This window comes from Salmo salar, chromosome ssa01, assembly GCF_905237065.1.
Source record: "Salmo salar chromosome ssa01, Ssal_v3.1, whole genome shotgun sequence".
NCBI lineage: Eukaryota > Metazoa > Chordata > Actinopteri > Salmoniformes > Salmonidae > Salmo > Salmo salar.
Genome location: NC_059442.1, coordinates 30,403,510 through 30,420,460, shown reverse-complemented (window position 1 = coordinate 30,420,460; position 16,951 = coordinate 30,403,510). Strand labels below are relative to the sequence as shown.

General features: G+C 43.9%; 1 protein-coding gene across 2 annotated transcripts in view; it reads right to left on the bottom strand.

Annotated features, from left to right (window-relative positions):
• Window positions 1-4,502: 4,502 nt before the first annotated feature.
• The window catches only part of kcnh5b (potassium voltage-gated channel, subfamily H (eag-related), member 5b), a 97,038-nt gene continuing 84,589 nt past the window's right edge, over window positions 4,503-16,951 (bottom strand). For both annotated transcript variants that reach the window (XM_014190142.2, XM_014190154.2), the window contains exon 11: window positions 4,503-5,873. In XM_014190142.2, the coding sequence (XP_014045617.1) occupies window positions 4,902-5,873 (972 nt within the window). In that variant the 3' untranslated portion in view covers window positions 4,503-4,901. The remainder of the gene's footprint in view (window positions 5,874-16,951) is intronic.

Sequence of the window (16,951 nt, the reverse complement as noted above, 5' to 3'; positions counted from 1 at the left end):
GAGAAACTGGCTACTCTTTATTTGACTGATGTAGCTGGCAAGGTAACTGCTGTTTGACTTATATTACCAGTGCTGAGCTAGTAGTGTAACTAACCTGTAACGTTAGCTACAGTAATATTTAATTCCCTCTCGACTGAAGTTCTGTCTGAAGAGAATAAACTAGCTAGTAGCTACCACAGCCAGTTCAGCTCTAGTCTCTAGCTATCTGTCAGGTTGCTATATCTAACAGCTGTTATGTGTATGTATTGTTTTGTAGCCTTTTTGTCCCGTTTCAACAGAAATAAATGAACTTTGCTAGTTTTCTTCTAACGTTGGCTAACGTGGGCTACTTATGCCTCAATCACACTAGACCTGAATCAAATGATGAAACCAGCGGCCAAACGACTGAAAACTGATATTCTGATGTTTTTTGACAGCGCAATGTGAGTTTTTATTAGACTCAGTATAGCAATGTAACATTATTGATCTATCAGTTTTTCGAGCTAATTCCCTACTTTTCACACTGACATGGTATAAACAGCACTACAGGCTACACTGTCATGGTGCACAGTCAGTACACAATACTATGCTCATCATGTTTTAGCAGGATCAGACAGCCAGGGAAGACAAGTCTACAGAGCTCAGATGAATTTTGCAGTATATTATAACAATCAATGAATGGACACAAAATTCCATCTGAGTTCATGGGTAGGCTTCAGTCTGGGATCTGGGAATAATGATAATTTTAATTTTTGAACTATTCTTGGATAATCTCATGAATAAATGTACACCAAGGTAATTCTTTGTCATGCCTCATCTTAGCAGGATCAGGTGATGACAGGGGTCTCAGCAGGGTCAGCTAGCCAGGGAAGTCCAGTCTGTGATGGCACTCATGTGAACTTTTGCAGATACAACACTTTATTCTCTCTGTGCAGCAAAACACTGGACAATCCAGAAGCTTCAAAGATTTAAACTATTTTAAGGCAGTCTGACAAACCTTAAGTTTATTTCCAAACTGTATCAAAGTTTGATAGAGGCTTTTCCTGATGACACAAAACAAAACTGTGGGGGAGACCTGGGAAACACTATTGATGATGATGAATGGATACAGATATGTTTGAATGCCCAGTCATGTTCGTATAATCTCAGACATAAATTCATGCCGTTTAAGACCATCCATAGAACCTACTTTAAGCCAGTGAAACTGAATATCATGCACTCAGAAATGTCATTCCGCTGCTGAAGGTGGAAAACACAAAAGGGGACATATTTGTTATGTTATGGTCTTGTGAAGGCTGGCTGAATTCTGTCAGAGAATGTTATTTTATCTCAGCATGTCTACAGATTCACCCGTATCCCTGTTTTTGTTTGCTTGGAAATGTTGATATTGGAGAATGTTATCAGAAGAAACTGTGAAACTCAGCTAAGAAATGCATTGCCATTAATTGGAAGGTCGGTTATCCTCCCACAATGTCACAATGGATGGCAGAAATGTCAAGTTATGTATCACTATATTTGATTTCTTACAAGATTAAGTGTATACTGTGCAACTTTCATAAAGTCTGGGTGTCTTATATGAAATACTGTATGACAAAAGGGGTCTGTATTGAAAACATGAGATTTTTTTGGGTCCAGCAGAAGCAAATAGATTATGGCACACGAGACACCTGTCTGATTTGCGCCTGTCTCAGTGGACTAATCCATTGAGGAGGCCGCAGGGATTACACGGTCCAACAATATGGGGATTGTGGCTCAGATGCACAAGGCACGTCTTTCTCCAGAATGCATTCTCTCCCGCCCTTTCGTGGATATTCAATGTTTCAAAACTTTATTGTGTGCATTGTTTGCTGTGTCTCTCAATTCCCCATTATACATTTGAATTCGGAAGTTTACATACACTTAGGTTGGAGTCATTAAAACTAGTTTTTCAACCACTCCACAAATTTCTTGTTAACAAACTATAGTTTTGGCTAGTCGGTTAGGACATCTACTTTGTGGATGACACAAGTAATTGTTCCAACAATTGTTTACAGACAGATTATTTCCCTTATAATTCACTGTATCACAATTCCAGTGGGTCAGAAGTTTACATACACTAAGTTGACTGTGCCTTTAAACAGCTTGGAAAATTCCAGAAAATTATGTCATGGCTTTAGAAGCTTCGGAAAAGCTAATTGACATCATTTGAATCAATTGGAGGTGTACCTGTGGATGTATTTCAAGGCCTACCTTCAAACTCAGTGCCTCTTTGCTTGACATCATGGGCAAATCTAAAGAAATCAGCCAAGACCTCAGGAAAAAAAATGGTGACCTCCACAAGTCTGGTTCATCATTGGGAGCAATTTCCAATTGCCTGAAGGTACCACGTTCATCTGTACAAACAATAGTACACAACTATAAACACCATGGGACCACGCAGCCGTCATACCGCTCAGGAAGGAGACACGTTCTGTCTCCTAGAGATGAACGTACTTTGGTGAGAAAGTGCAAATCATTCCCAGAACAACAGTAAAGGACCTTGTGAAGATACTGGAGGAAACAGGTACAAAAGTATCTATATCCACAGTAAAACGAGTCCTAGATCGACATAACCACCATAAAAAAGCCAGACTATGGTTTGCAACTGCACATGGGGACAAAGATTGTACTTTTTGAGTCCTCTGGTCTGATGAAACAAAAATAGAACTGTTTGGCCATAATGACCATCGTTATGTTTGGAGGAAAAAGTTAAAGCTTGGTCGCAAATGGGTCTTCCAAATGGACAATGACCCCAAGCATACTTCCAAAGTTGTGGCAAAATGACTTAAGGACAACAAAGTCAAGGTGTTGGAGTGGCCATCACAAAGCCCTGACCTAAATCCTATAGAAAAGTTGTGGGCAGAAATGAAAAAAGCATGTGCAAGCAAGGAGGCCTACAAACCTGACTCAGTTACACCAGCTCTGTCAGGAGGAACGGACCAAAATTCACCCAACTGTGGAAGGCTTGTGGAAGGCTACCCAAAACATTTGTCCAAAGTTAAACAATTTTAAGGCAATGCTACCAAATACAAATTGAGTGTATGTAAACTTCTGACCCACTGGGAATGTGATGAAAGAAATAAAAGCTGAAATAAATCACTCTCTCTACTATTATTCTGACATTTCACATTCTTAAAATAAAGTGGTGATCCTAACTGACCTAAGACAGGGAATTTTTATTAGGATTAAATGTCAGGAATTGTGAAAAACTGAGTTGAAATGTATTTGGCTAAGGTGTATGTAAACTTCAGACTTCAACTGTATATATCACCAGTAGTAGCCTACATGTACCATTAATTCCTAATCTGCAATGTTTGTTTGGTTACAGTAATTTCTGTTAATGCATTCAATATATTATTACAGTTATTTACCATTGTCGGGTTTGGGCATGTGTTTTGTAGAACTCACAACCTATGCTACATTTGTGAGAAACAATTTTTGTTTATTTCATTCCATTTATGAGTGTTGTCCATTTATTGGTCATCTTTTGTTTGAAATGCTCCTGTCAATGTTAAGTAAGGACACACACCTGATTACGCATAAAGAAGTAGGACTAGTCTACCTGGCCTGCGCGCAAATGTAGGTCTATAAATGCGCCCACTTGGGGATGTCTGATAGTATTTCTGATTGTCTTAATTCACCACCACTAATGAGCTGTGGGGATTCTCAAAGTAATTTTTCTTCACCTCAAACAGCAAGTAAACAAAGTCTGTTTTTAGAATCAACTGATAATGACAATAGTTCCTCTAAGTATTTCAACAATATTTCCAGCTCTCTCCCTTTCGATATCCACTCAGCATGAAAAGGAAAAATGTAATGCTCTGGTCCAGTGGAAACATAAAAAAATTACTTCTTATCCCTTGCACAAATAGCCTACAGCTGTGTCTGTCCCGAGCTCACTGGTGCAGGAAACTCTAAGGGGACAGAATATTTTATACAATGTTTCAAGTTTGCTAGCGCGAGTTTCGGGCGACCCAGTTGATAGACAGGCCATGTGTAGCCAATGTGATTTATAGGATATTTATTTTTATCAGGATATTTTCTACCTACAGGCTGCAATGTTTTTGTGTGTTGGCTTTAAATAGGTAATTTTTACATAGTTGGCAATAAAAGTTACTTTTAGATTTGTATCATTTTCATTTAGATTTAGATAGACTGTAGATTAACCACAGACAAAGATTTTGAGATGCAAAGCCTATTATAAATTAAATTAAACTGTTCCTCGAAAATGTGCATATAAAAATCATAACAGTCACGCAGATTGGTAGAAATGGTATCATAAACTTGCAATTCAAATGGAAAAGGTTGCCGACCGCTGGTGTAGCCTATTACCAGCAACTTCAGGAGCATAAAGGGAGAATCTGCGAAGGCCAGCAGCAGCGAGTGGGGAAAATATTTTTTTCTTCTGGTTAGGCTATCTTGATCTCTGGCTCCCTGTTGAGTCATTTGTGTGTCGTAATTATTTAATCAAACAGCGTGCTCAAAGTATCAGACAATTTCAGTACTTATAGCCTAGTTGATTTATTAGAACACAGAGTCTATATGCGTAAAAATACATGTTTAAAAATGTCAACCAATTGATTGGTTGGAATAAAAGACTACTCTTGATCGACCAATATTTGTTTGTTGTTGTCGGGAACAGCCCTAGTAGAAATGCAGGAAATTAGCTTTAGATGCCCCCAAAAATTCTGAAGGACTCCCAGACCCACTCCCAGGTTATGTCTCCCCCACTTCTAAAACCAAAGTTGCGCCCCTGAATAGACTGTTAGTTTCTTTGGCAAGCCAGAATCCAGCTGGACATGCATAGAGAAATATTTACAATCAAGAAAGGTCTCGTGAAGGACATGAGTTAAAAGTTTGTGTGCAAATGTTAAGGTACGTCGAACAGTGGTGTTATGTCCTCTTCAGATGTGCCCGTCATCGTCCACCAAGTCAGGGGAAACGGGTCTGGAGACAGTGAAGATGTCCTGACGTTTGGTTTTGGTTTTGGGGGTGGCGGCCAGAGGTAGAGACGGCCTCCTCTTCTCTGTAGAGGTCAGCAGTTTGAAGATCTGAGCCACCTGTTTCTCCAGGGCCCCCAGCCGGCCACCCAGAGTCTGGAGGTCCCCCCGGAGCTCCAGACGGGTCTCCTGCAGCGCAGCCTGCAGGGCCTGCTCTGGGATGGGGCCGAACGGGTGTGGCAGGGGGGCCTCCCCGGCCCTGTCTATACGCAGCTCACTCTTAGTGATGCCGCTGTCACAGGAGTCTGTCTTATGGAGGCGGTTGTCCTCGCCCTCTCCTCCTCTGAGCCCCGCCTCCTGACCCCTGCCCTTCTGAGATAGCATCTCCACAGAAACGGCTTTAGCTACATTGTTCAGTCCCTCCTTCCTGACCACGGGAGGTGGGGCAGCCACGTTTTTGAGGCGCCCCCAGCCCCTGGCAGCAGGAGGCTTTACCAGAGCAGGGCTGCTGCTCACCTTGAGCCGGACTGGAGGCGGCTCCCCCATGGCAGGACTAGACTGCATGGGCGTGACCTGGGACACTGTGAGCACACTGCTGCTGCAGCCCGTAGGGGGAGCCCCGTTCTGGAGCCCCTGCAGGGAGGAGTGGGGCCCGGGCCGCTGGATGTTGAGGGGCAGGGAGTGCTGCAGGCTGGAGTGGGACAGCTGCAGGCTGTGGGGGATGGGATGCAGGTGGTGCTCCACTTGGAGCTGGTTCTTCTCCAGGTCCAGCTGGGAGGACGCCCCCTGATTCCTCTGCAGCTCCTTCTGCTGCTTGAACTTCTGGAAGAGCTTCCTGACCGGATGGTCCTGGGGGATGGTCAGCTGAACCTCGTTCTTCTGACGCTGGCGCTCCTCCTCCTCCTTCTTCACGTCACTGATCTTACGAAAAATTACCTGCAGAGTACAAAAAACGGAAGAGTAATTTCAAATTTGTATACATTATTTATGAATGAAAAGTAATACATTATTCTGTTAATGTATACAGTGCATTTGGAAAGTATTCAGACCCCTTGACTTTTTCCACATTTTGTTACAGCCTTATTCTAAAATGTATTAAATAAATAGTTTTCCTCATCAATCTACACACAATACCCCATAATGACAAAGCGAAAACAGGTTATTTGAAATTTTATTGGAGTCCACCTGTGGTAAATTCAATTGATTGGACATGATTTGGAAAGCCACACACATTGTGTCGAGGCACAGATCTGGGGAAGGGTACGAAAATAATTCTGCAGCATTTAAGGTCCCCAAGAACAGAGTGACCTCCATCATTCTTAAATGGAAGAAGTTTGGAACCACCAAGACTCTTCCTAGAGTTGGCCGCCCGGCCAAACTAGTCAGGATCGAGGGAAAGATGAACGGAGCAAAGTACAGCGAGATTCTTGATGAAAACCTGCTCCAGAGCACTCAGGACCTCAGACTGGGCTGAAGGTTCACAGGACAATGACCCTAAGCACACAGCCAAGACAACGCAGGAGTGGCTTCGGGACAAGTCTCTGAATGTCCTTGAATGGCCCAGCCAGAGCCTCGACTTGAACCTGATCAAACATCTCTTGAGAGACCTGAAAATAGCTGTGCAGCGATGCTCCCCATCCAACCTGACAGAGCTTGAGAGGATCTGCAGAGAAGAATGGAAAAACTCCCCAAATACAGATGTGTCAAACTTGTAGCGTCATACCCCTGAGTGGGCTCCCGAGTGGCGCAGCGGTCTAAGGCACTGTATCTCAGTGCTAGAGGCATCACTACAGACCCTGGTTCAATTCCAGGCTGTATCACAACCGGCCGTGATTGGGACTCCCATTGGGCAGTGCACAATTGGCCCAGCGTCGTTAGGGTTTGGCCAGTGTAGGCCATCATTGTAAATAAGAATTTGTTCTTAACTGACTTGCCTAGTTAAATAAAGGTTAAATAAAATAAAAAAATACCCAAGAAGACTCAAGGCTTAAATCGCTGCCAAAGGTGCTTCAACAAAGTACTGAGTAAAGGGTCAGAATACTTATGTAAATTTGATCGTTTTTTTTCTTTATACATTTGTGATAATGTCTAAAAACCTGTTTTTGCTTTGTTATTATTGGGTAATGTGTGTAGATTGATGAGGGGAAAAAACTATTTAATCAAATTTAGAACATGGCTGTAACGTAAGAAAATATGGAAAAAGTCAGTCTGAATACTTTCCGAATGCTCTGTATATGACTCTGAAAACAACAAAGGAACCAGAGAGATTTATATGCAAACTGATAAAGAGCACCTGTCTGTCTGCCTATCTGGCTATCCATTCATCACGTGTCCCATTGACAGCGCAGTGCAGTCAAGTCTGGTTTTAGAAGGGATCTCTATGAAAATATCCATCTGCACTCCTGACTGTGCCTCACTCTATTATTCAACCTGCTTTGCCTGGCGCCGCCAATCTGCTCTCCTCTCCTGGCGCTTAGATACTAATTAAATTGGGAATGACAGGGACCTCAGCCAGCCAGTAGACTGAAGTATTATTCTTGGTAAAAAATAATAATGGTCCCTCTGCAGCTGACAGTCCAGGCATGTGGCTCTTCAGCATGGCCGGAATATATTATTATATTATTCCCTCACATTCTTTCTCTCAGCCTTGTCAGGACATGTCCCCTCCTCGCTGTACCCGGCACCTCTGTTTGAAGTGGCTGCGTAATGTCACTTAATGTCATTGTATCAAGCCCCCTGCTGAGTCAGTGGGCTAGTGTAGGGACAAGGAAGGGGAAAGAAAGGACTTGTCAATCACATCACCTGCAGATAGTCTGTACTGTGGGCTTAATTGGGAGGCAGTGACTATTCATTACAAGACAACTAAAGCTTTTTCTGAAATGGAGTCTACATTTATGTGATGAGTCAGTGTCTTGGTTCATCCAGTGCAGGGACAGAAATATTGTGTTGATTTTTCTACACAAGACAATAGTGTTTCCCACTTATTTTAATTACAGCATAACAGGTTAGCTTTTCTCTCTGTCAAACAGAGATTCTCTAGACACCATGACTTGGGCAGCTTGAGTAGGTGGGTAGATTTGAATAAAGTTAAGGGGGGAAAAAGGTCTCAACTTTGATTGACAGGTTAAGTGCTATACCGATTTGCATGGACCTCTTGAGTGAGAGGCAATTAGGCTTGGAAAAGAAACAAGGTTGCATGGTAGTATGGTTGGCATCCTTGGAATGCTAAAACTCAAGACATGCTTTGACCACATGGCTCTCAGACAAGAGGCTTGACTTATTTTCATTATTCAACCTAATTTCTCTGACCCAATTATTCTCTCCATCTGTCTGTTATGGAACGTTATACTTTATTTTACATCCATATGGTAGAGCAGGACAAATGACAAACCATTGCTATGAATAGGGATGAATGGCCTATTCATTACGGTTTACCGAGGAGTTCTCTTCACAATATCTGACCAGATTACAGTCCTTCTGCCTGAGTTATTCTCAGATACAGCAGCTTTCCACCTTTGTGGGAACTCAAGTCATATCATTCAAACATAAAATCGGGGATATCAGTTAAGGGAACGATAAGTTAATGATATCAGGAATACACAAGCATTATTTGTCGAAACATATTTGGGAGACAAAATGGATGTGCATTTAGGCATCGTCCCCTCCAAGTTCATCCTGCCTTCCTCTGAGAGAGAGGCTTTGAGCTCCTAGAGAGACAGGACAATATGCAGATATCGTAATGTGTATGGTAATGGAGAGGAGAATTAGCGGTGTAGCCGGAAGGGGAGCAGCTATGAGCTCACCCCACAAGACGGTACAGAACATAAAATAGGCAACAAACATAAAACAACAAGAAACACTGACACAGACACAAACAGACATTCATTATTCAGATGAAAAGAGGGCCTGGAGTACTTAAAAACATTTTTAGAGAGGGGCAGTAAGGGTGAGTTGATAATTGAAGACTGAAAACAGACCGACTACACCTGTTCTACACTACAGAGACTTATCGCAGCAACAAAAAAAACTAACTTCCACAAACATATTTGATTTATTTAGCCTTTATTTAACTAGGTAGGTAATTAAGAAAACATTCTCTTTTACAATTACAACCTGACCAAGATGGAGAAAATACAAACACACCAGGATGACCTGATTCTCTCAGCTCTAATACGTTTGTTAATACAAATCCAATCTTTCTAACCCCATTAGAAGTTTTTATTTTTTAAACAAGAAGAACAGCTGCCACTGAAATCTCTAAAATATGTAAAGAAAGAAAGAATAACTTAGAAATACACAGCCCCTTGCTGCCTATTCTAGAATATTCTATTCTAAACTCTAAGAATTATAAATAAGCAGAATGCCTGGCATTCAAAGAACATAATATACTATACAGTATATGTATATCAACAACCATTTTTCTTGCAGACAGTTCGGCAGACTGAGGGAAAAGTTATTCCATGCAGCATTGCGTAGGCTCTATTTTTGGAGCAGACTTCAAAGCTCGTTGAAAAAACAGATATATAATGAATTTCAAATCAATAAACTCTTACCCTGGTTCAAAGTAGAAATAAAAATAGTACAACAATCCTATGTTTACACAGTGGATGAAGTAATATTTTGGCCAGAGGGGGAGAAAGGGTTCAAGATCGTTATGAACCGCTCACTACAAGGGTGTGTTTGGTCTGCATTTGAACTGTCTTTTCTTCTCTGAGGCTCCGTTGTAACAATCTACCTCTGGCTCAAGAGAAAGAAGTGATGGAGAGAGTGCTAGAAACAGAGTGGGTAGAAAAAGAGAGAGAGGGAAGGGGACAGAAAGAAATCGAGAAACAACGATTGTAGTCTTATCTCCAAAACTCAATATCAAATAGGGCCCATGAGGAATTGGTTGCCTTGTACTGAGGGCCATGATTAACCCTCTCTCTCTCTCTCTCTCTCTCTCTCTCTCTCTCTCTCTCTCTCTCTCTCTCTCTCTCTCTCTCTCTCTCTCTCTCTCTCTCTCTCTCTCTCTCTCTCTCTCTCTCTCTCTCTCTCTCTCTCTCTCTCTCTCTCTCTCTCTCTCTCTCTCTCTCTCTCTCTCTCTCTCTCTCTCTCTCTCTCTCTCTCTCTCTCTCTCTCTCTCTCTCTCTCTCTCTCTCTCTCTCTCTCTCTCTCTCTCTCTCTCTCTCTCTCTCTCTCTCTCTCTCTCTCTCTCTCTCTCTCTCTCTCTCTCTCTCTCTCTCTCTCTCTCTCTCTCTCTCTCTCTCTCTCTCTACATGATATCTTCATTTATTAATGATAGTGCACTGGGAATTGTCCAGTCAGGCTCATTCCTTGTTGCGGTCTTGGTAAGCCTGATAAACGTGTTAGGCTACAGTGTGCAGCACTGTGCCAATGACAAACAAGCCTGTTAGAAAGGTAGTGTACCACTGACGTCATAGTGTTGTGGTGGCAACGTGTGACCTATCAAAACCTGCCTCCATGCAGTATTGTAGGAAAACACTGTAGGATGTGCTGCCAATTACTGAGATGCGTGCTGCTGAGCTATGTCACATTGTCACAAGTCACTCCTCTCCCACGACTCATTATGACAGAGATGATAATCAAAAGCCTAGTTAATTTCTCCTCTTTCAGGTGCTGAGGTAAAAATGCATCTAATCAGCAGTGCTCCAGTGGCAGAGCCAAGCCTAGTCAGCACACTGACTGAAAAAGGTCCAAGCACTTAAATATACAGCTGCCAGCATGCAGACCTTCTACTAATATAAATTATGCAAAGCACTCAGAGTAATAAAACATGATATAACTGCAGTGAAACACTTCTCCAAGTACCCCCCCCCCCCATTTCAAAAACGTCCCAAGCCTGCAGGAGAATGCAGGGCCAGGGAGTGGGAGGTACTGTAATTGTGTAATTCCTGGGAGGAGATATTGGTCAGGGAAGCTAATCCTGGTAGCTGGATGGTCTGGGAGTGTGTAGGTGGTCTCATCTCTCCTCTTGATTAGATTTAGCGTTATATTACTGAGTTATATTTATCCCAGTAAGCTAGAGAGTGGATGTTCCTGGAGCATGGGGTATGTGATAGATACTCTGTTGGCTCTCTAACAATACTCGCACAATCACAGAATCAGAATGAACACAGGATCCAAACTGTACCCCTGACTCCCGCACCACATGCCAACCCTTCGGTTCAAACTCATAATGAAAATGTATTGCTGACTTGGATGTGAGGCTGAAATCCCACATTCATATATTGAAGAGGGATAGATGATGCAGAGCTGTGAAGGCACAGTCAGAACTCCAGACCAAACTCTGTCATTCTGTCACGTTTTCCTGGAATATGAGGAGAGATGCTTGTCCATTTCTCCATACCGCCTTCTCTCTGTCTCTGGGCAGCCCCATCACACAGGCCCTGGGAGTGGGGGCAGGAGAGAAAGGGAGAGAAAGGGACTTGTACTCCCCCTCTGGGAAGCGTCTCTGTAGGCGAATGGATGACACATCACTGCTCCCTAGGTGATCCAGCCTGTCATCCTCCTCCCACTCCGGTCACAAATATACATGCCAGGGGAGGGGGGAGGGCCACACACAAGCACACACGTATACGAGGAAGCACACACACACACACACTGGAAAGCACATGTACGCACATGCATGGAGACACACACGCACATGTGCACACACGCCTTAAGGAGAGTCATAACGGAGGCTAGGAGATATTGCAATAGGAGCTCAATCTAGACTTGTGTGGAGAAGAATCATCTTAAAAAGCACAGAGTGGATTAGAGAGCAGTACATGGAGTGTCCATGGCCGCTTGAACATTTCAAAGTGTCTATGTTTTTCTGTTCTGATGTAGAGACTGCAGAGATAATCTACCCTGTCCCTCTTAATGCAGCTCTCTAGCTCTGGCTTCTTCTTCTCCACATAAAAAAAGTGGGTCAATTTTCTTCTTAAGTTCAGCAATTCATTATTTACCAGACAGAACAGAGAAAATGAGACTCTGCATGGGTGACTTCCTCATCTCCCCTCCTCCATCTCCCCTGATCACTGCACTGCCTTCCACACACACCTGCTCTTCTCTTGCTGAAATCAGGAAAACACTTACAACAAATCACCATTCTGGACTTCAGCCTGGACTTCACTTTTCTGTATTAAACTCCCTACCCCACCACACACACACACACACACACACACACACACACACACACACACACACACACACACACACACACACACACACACACACACACACACCTCCATAGTCACAGTGATTCCTCATGAAACCCAGACAAAAAAATACCATGATTTTGGGGATTGTCACAAAATGTCATCCATAGAATAGTTCTTTGGCGGAAGGATTGTTGACATATATTTAACATTTGTATCTAAAAGCATAACTGAGAAATAATTTGGCATATTTATGACCTTTTGGCATGACCAAGGCCTCCTTTAAAACTCCATAGTGTTTATCTGTGAAGGTGCTACAAAGCAGACTGTGGTGTCATATGAAGCTTTAACACTTGCTCTGTAATATGTGTAGTATTTAGTATTTCTTTTACATTCATTTATGAATATTGACAAATATACTGCTAAAAAAAATAAAGGGAACGCTTAAACAACACATCCTAGATCTGAATGAAAGAAATAATCTTATTAAATACTTTTTTCTTTACATAGTTGAATGCGCTGACAACAAAATCACACAAAAATAATCAATGGAAATCCAATTTATCAACCCATGGAGGTCTGGATTTGGAGTCACACTCAAAATTAAAGTGGAAAACCACACTACAGCCTGATCCAACTTTGATGTAATGTCCTTAAAACAAGTCAAAATGAGGCTCAGTAGTGTGTGTGGCCTCCACGTGCCTGTATGACCTCCCTACAATGCCTGGGCATGCTCCTGATGAGGTGGCGGATGGTCTCCTGAGGGCTCTCCTCCCAGACCTGGACTAAAGCATCCGCCAACTCTTGGACAGTCTGTGGTGCAACGTGGCGTTGGTGGATGGAGCGAGACATGATGTCCCAGATGTGCTCAATTGGATTCAGGTCTGGGGAACGGGCGGGCCAGTCCATAGGATCAATGCCTTCCTCTTGCAGGAACTGCTGACACACTCAAGCCACATGATGTCAAGCATTGTCTTGCATTAGGAGGAACCCAGGGCCAACTGCACCAGCATATGGTCTCACAAGGGGTCTGAGGATCTCATCTCGGTACCTAATGGCAGTCAGGCTACCTCTGGCGAGCACATGGAGGGCTGTGCGGCCCCCCAAAGAAATGCCACCCCACACCATGACTGACCCACCGCCAAACCAGTCATGCTGGAGGATGTTGCAGGCAGCAGAACGTTCTCCACAGCGTCTCCAGAGTCTGTCGCGTCTGTCACGTGCTCAGTGTGAACCTGCTTTCATCTGTGAAGAGCACAGGGCGCCAGTGGCGAATTTGCCAATCTTGGTGTACTCTGGCAAATGCCAAACGTCCTGCACGCTGTTGGGCTGTAAGCACAACCCCCACCTGTGGACGTCGGGCCCTCATATCACCCTCATGGAGTCTGTTTCTGACCGTTTGAGCAGACACATGCACATTTGTGGCCTGCTGGAGGTCATTTTGCAGGGCTCTGGCAGTGCTTCTCCTGCTTCTACCTTGCACAAAGGCGGAGGTAGCGGACCTGCTGCTGGGTTGTTGCCCTCCTACGGCCTCCTCCACGTCTCCTGATGTACTGGCCTGTCTCCTGGTAGCGCCTCCATGCTCTGGACACTACGCTGACAGACACAGCAAACCTTCTTGCCACAGCTCGCATTGATGTGCCATCCTGGATGAGCTGCACTACCTGAGCCACTTGTGTGGGTTGTAGACTCCGTCTCATGCTACCACTAGAGTGAAAGCACCGCCAGCATTCAAAAGTGACCAAAACATCAGCCAGGAAGCATAGGAACTGAGAAGTGGTCTGTGGTCCCCACCTGCAGAACCACTCCTTTATTGGGGGTGTCTTGCTAATTGCCTATAATTTCCACCTGTTGTCTATTCCATTTGCACAACAGCATGTGAAATTTATTGTCAATCAGTGTTGCTTCCTAAGTGGACAGTTTGATTTCACAGAAGTGTGATTGACTTGGAGTTACATTGTGTTGTTTAAGTGTTCCCTTTATTTTTTTGAGCAGTGTATAAACATGAATATTGAAAATATACCATTTATGATTTGGCACATTTTTCGGTAACACTTTATTTGGATAGTCCACCTGTAGATGCTCTACAGACTATCTGTAACATTTCAACAAGCGATCTCCTAACCCTAACCTTACCCTAACACTTATTCTAAAACTTATCCTAGCCCTTACCGTAACCCTAGCAAGCAGCTGCTTTACAACAGATAGTCAGTTGCTTATCAACAGATAATTGTTGATAGCATGTAGTGCATCTGCAGATGGGCTATCCAAAAAAAGTGTGACCAATTTTTCAATATATTGTTGAACAAAATATACTCTATGGCAGCTATTCCCAAACTGGGGTAATGCCGTCAGAGGTACGCCAAATAAAAATGTGATTCACATTTTCAAACAGTCCATTTCGATTTTCCAATGGGGCTATACATTTGGGTGATGTCTCACAACCCTTTGTTAAGGTTAGAGTTAGGGCTAGGGTAAAGGATAAGTAGACTCGTTGCACTGCCAAAAATAAATTAAACCATCTAGTGTTCAGCGAAATAACAACACAATGTCAAATACAGGTACTAGTCAAATAATGAACATCCAATCACATTAACCGTTACTCCTCGCGGGAATTCCACTAACGGTCCGTATGTAGCCAAACGTAGCTGCTGCTCATTCCGTTTGCTCGAAAATTGATAAATGGTTAAAAAAAAAGTAAGACCCGCGTCCATAGAGACACCTACCATCTCTACTGGTAGTACTGCTACTACCAGCAGTACTACACCTGCACCTGTCGACGACACAAGTTGTTCTGCTTCCACGAGCACATCCAATACTAGCATCAGTAATTCTACATTGTTGCTAGCCCAGCTAGGATGGACACTGAAAAAAAGCAAACAGGAAACCGCTCACCCACTCCTAGTGACTAGAGACTTTAATGCAGGGAAACTTAAATCAGTTCTTCCTCATTTCTATCAACATGTTAAATGTGCAACCAGAAGAAAAAAAATTCTAGATCACCTGTACTCCACACACAGAGATGCGTACAAAGCTCTCCTTCGCCCTCCATTTGGTAAATCCGACCACAATTCAATTCTCCTGATTCCTGCTTACAAGCAAAAATTAAAGCAGGAAGCAACAGTGACTCGGTCTATAAAAAAGTGGTCAGGTGAAACAGATGCTAAACTACCGGTCTGTTTTGCTATCACAGACTAGAAAATGTTCCGGGATTCTTCCGATGGCATTGAGGAGTACACCACATCAGTCACTGGCTTTATCAATAAGTGCATCGAGGACGTCGTCCCCACAGTGACTGTACGTACATACCCCAACCAGAAACCATGGATTACAGGCAACATTCACACTGAGCTAAAGGTTAGAGCTGCCGCTTTCAAGGTGCGGGACTCTAACCCGGAAGCTTATAAGAAATCCTGCTATGCCCTCCGAAGAACCATCAAACAGGCAAAGCGTCAATACAGGGCTAAGATTGAATCATACTACACCGGCTCCGACGCTCGTCTTATGTGGCAGGCCTTGCAAACTATTACAGACTACAAAGGGAAGCCCAGGCGCGAGCTGCCCAGTGACATGAGCCTACCAGATGAGCTAAATCACTTCTATGCTCGCTTCGAGGCAAGCAACACTGAGGCATGCATGAGAGCATCAGCTGTTCCGGACGACTGTGTGATCACACTCTCCATAGCCGATATGAGTAAGACCTTTAAACAGGTCAACATTCACAAAGCTGTGGGGCCAGACGGATTACCAGGATGTGAGCTCCGGGCATGTTCTGACCAACTGGAAGGTGTCTTCACTGACATTTTCAACATGTCCCTGATTGAGTCTGTAATACCAACATGTTTCAAGCAGACCACCATAGTCTCTGTGCCCAAGAACACGAAGGCAACCTGCCTAAATGACTACAGACCTGTAGCACTCACGTCCGTAGCCATGAAGTGCTTTGAAAGGCTGGTAATAGCTCACATCAACACCATTATCCCAGAAACCCTAGACCCACTCCAATTTGCATACCGCCCAAACAGATCCACAGATGATGCAGTCTCTATTGCACTCCACACTGCCCTTTCCCACCTGGACAAAAGAAACACCTACATGAGAATGCTATTCATTGACTACAGCTCAGCGTTCAACATCATAGTACCCTCAAAGCTCATCACTAAGCTAAGGATCCTGGGACTAAACACCTCCCTCTACAACTGGATCCTAGACTTCCTGACGGGCTGCCCCCAGGTGGTGAGGGTAGGTAGCAACACATCTGCCACGCTGATCCTCAACACTGGAGCCCCTCAGGGGTGCGTGCTCAGTCCCCTCCTGTACTCCCTGTTCACCCACGACTGCATGGCCAGGCACGACTCCAACACCATCATTAAGTTTGCAGACGACACAACAGTGGTAGGCCTGATCACCGACAACGACGAGCCAGCCTATAGGGAGGAGGTCAGAGACCTGGCCGGGTGGTGCCAGAATAACAACCTATCCCTCAACATGAATAAGGAGATGATTGTGGACTACCTGAAAAGGAGGACCGAGCACGCTCCCATTCTCATCGACGGGGCTGTAGTGGAGCAGGTTGAGAGCTTCAAATTCTTTGGTGTCCACATCACCAACAAACTAGAATGGTCCAAACACACCAAGACAGTTGTGAAGAGGGCACGACAAAGTCTATTCCCCCTCAGGAAACTAAAAAGATTTGTCATGGGTCCTCAGATCCTCAAAAGGTTCTACAGCTGCAACATCGAGAGCATCCTGACTGGTTGCATCACTGCCTGGTACGGCAATTGCTCGGCCTCCGACCGCAAGGCACTACAGAGGGTAGTGCGTACGGCCCAGTACATCACTGGGGCTAAGCTGCCTGCCATCCTGGACCTCTAC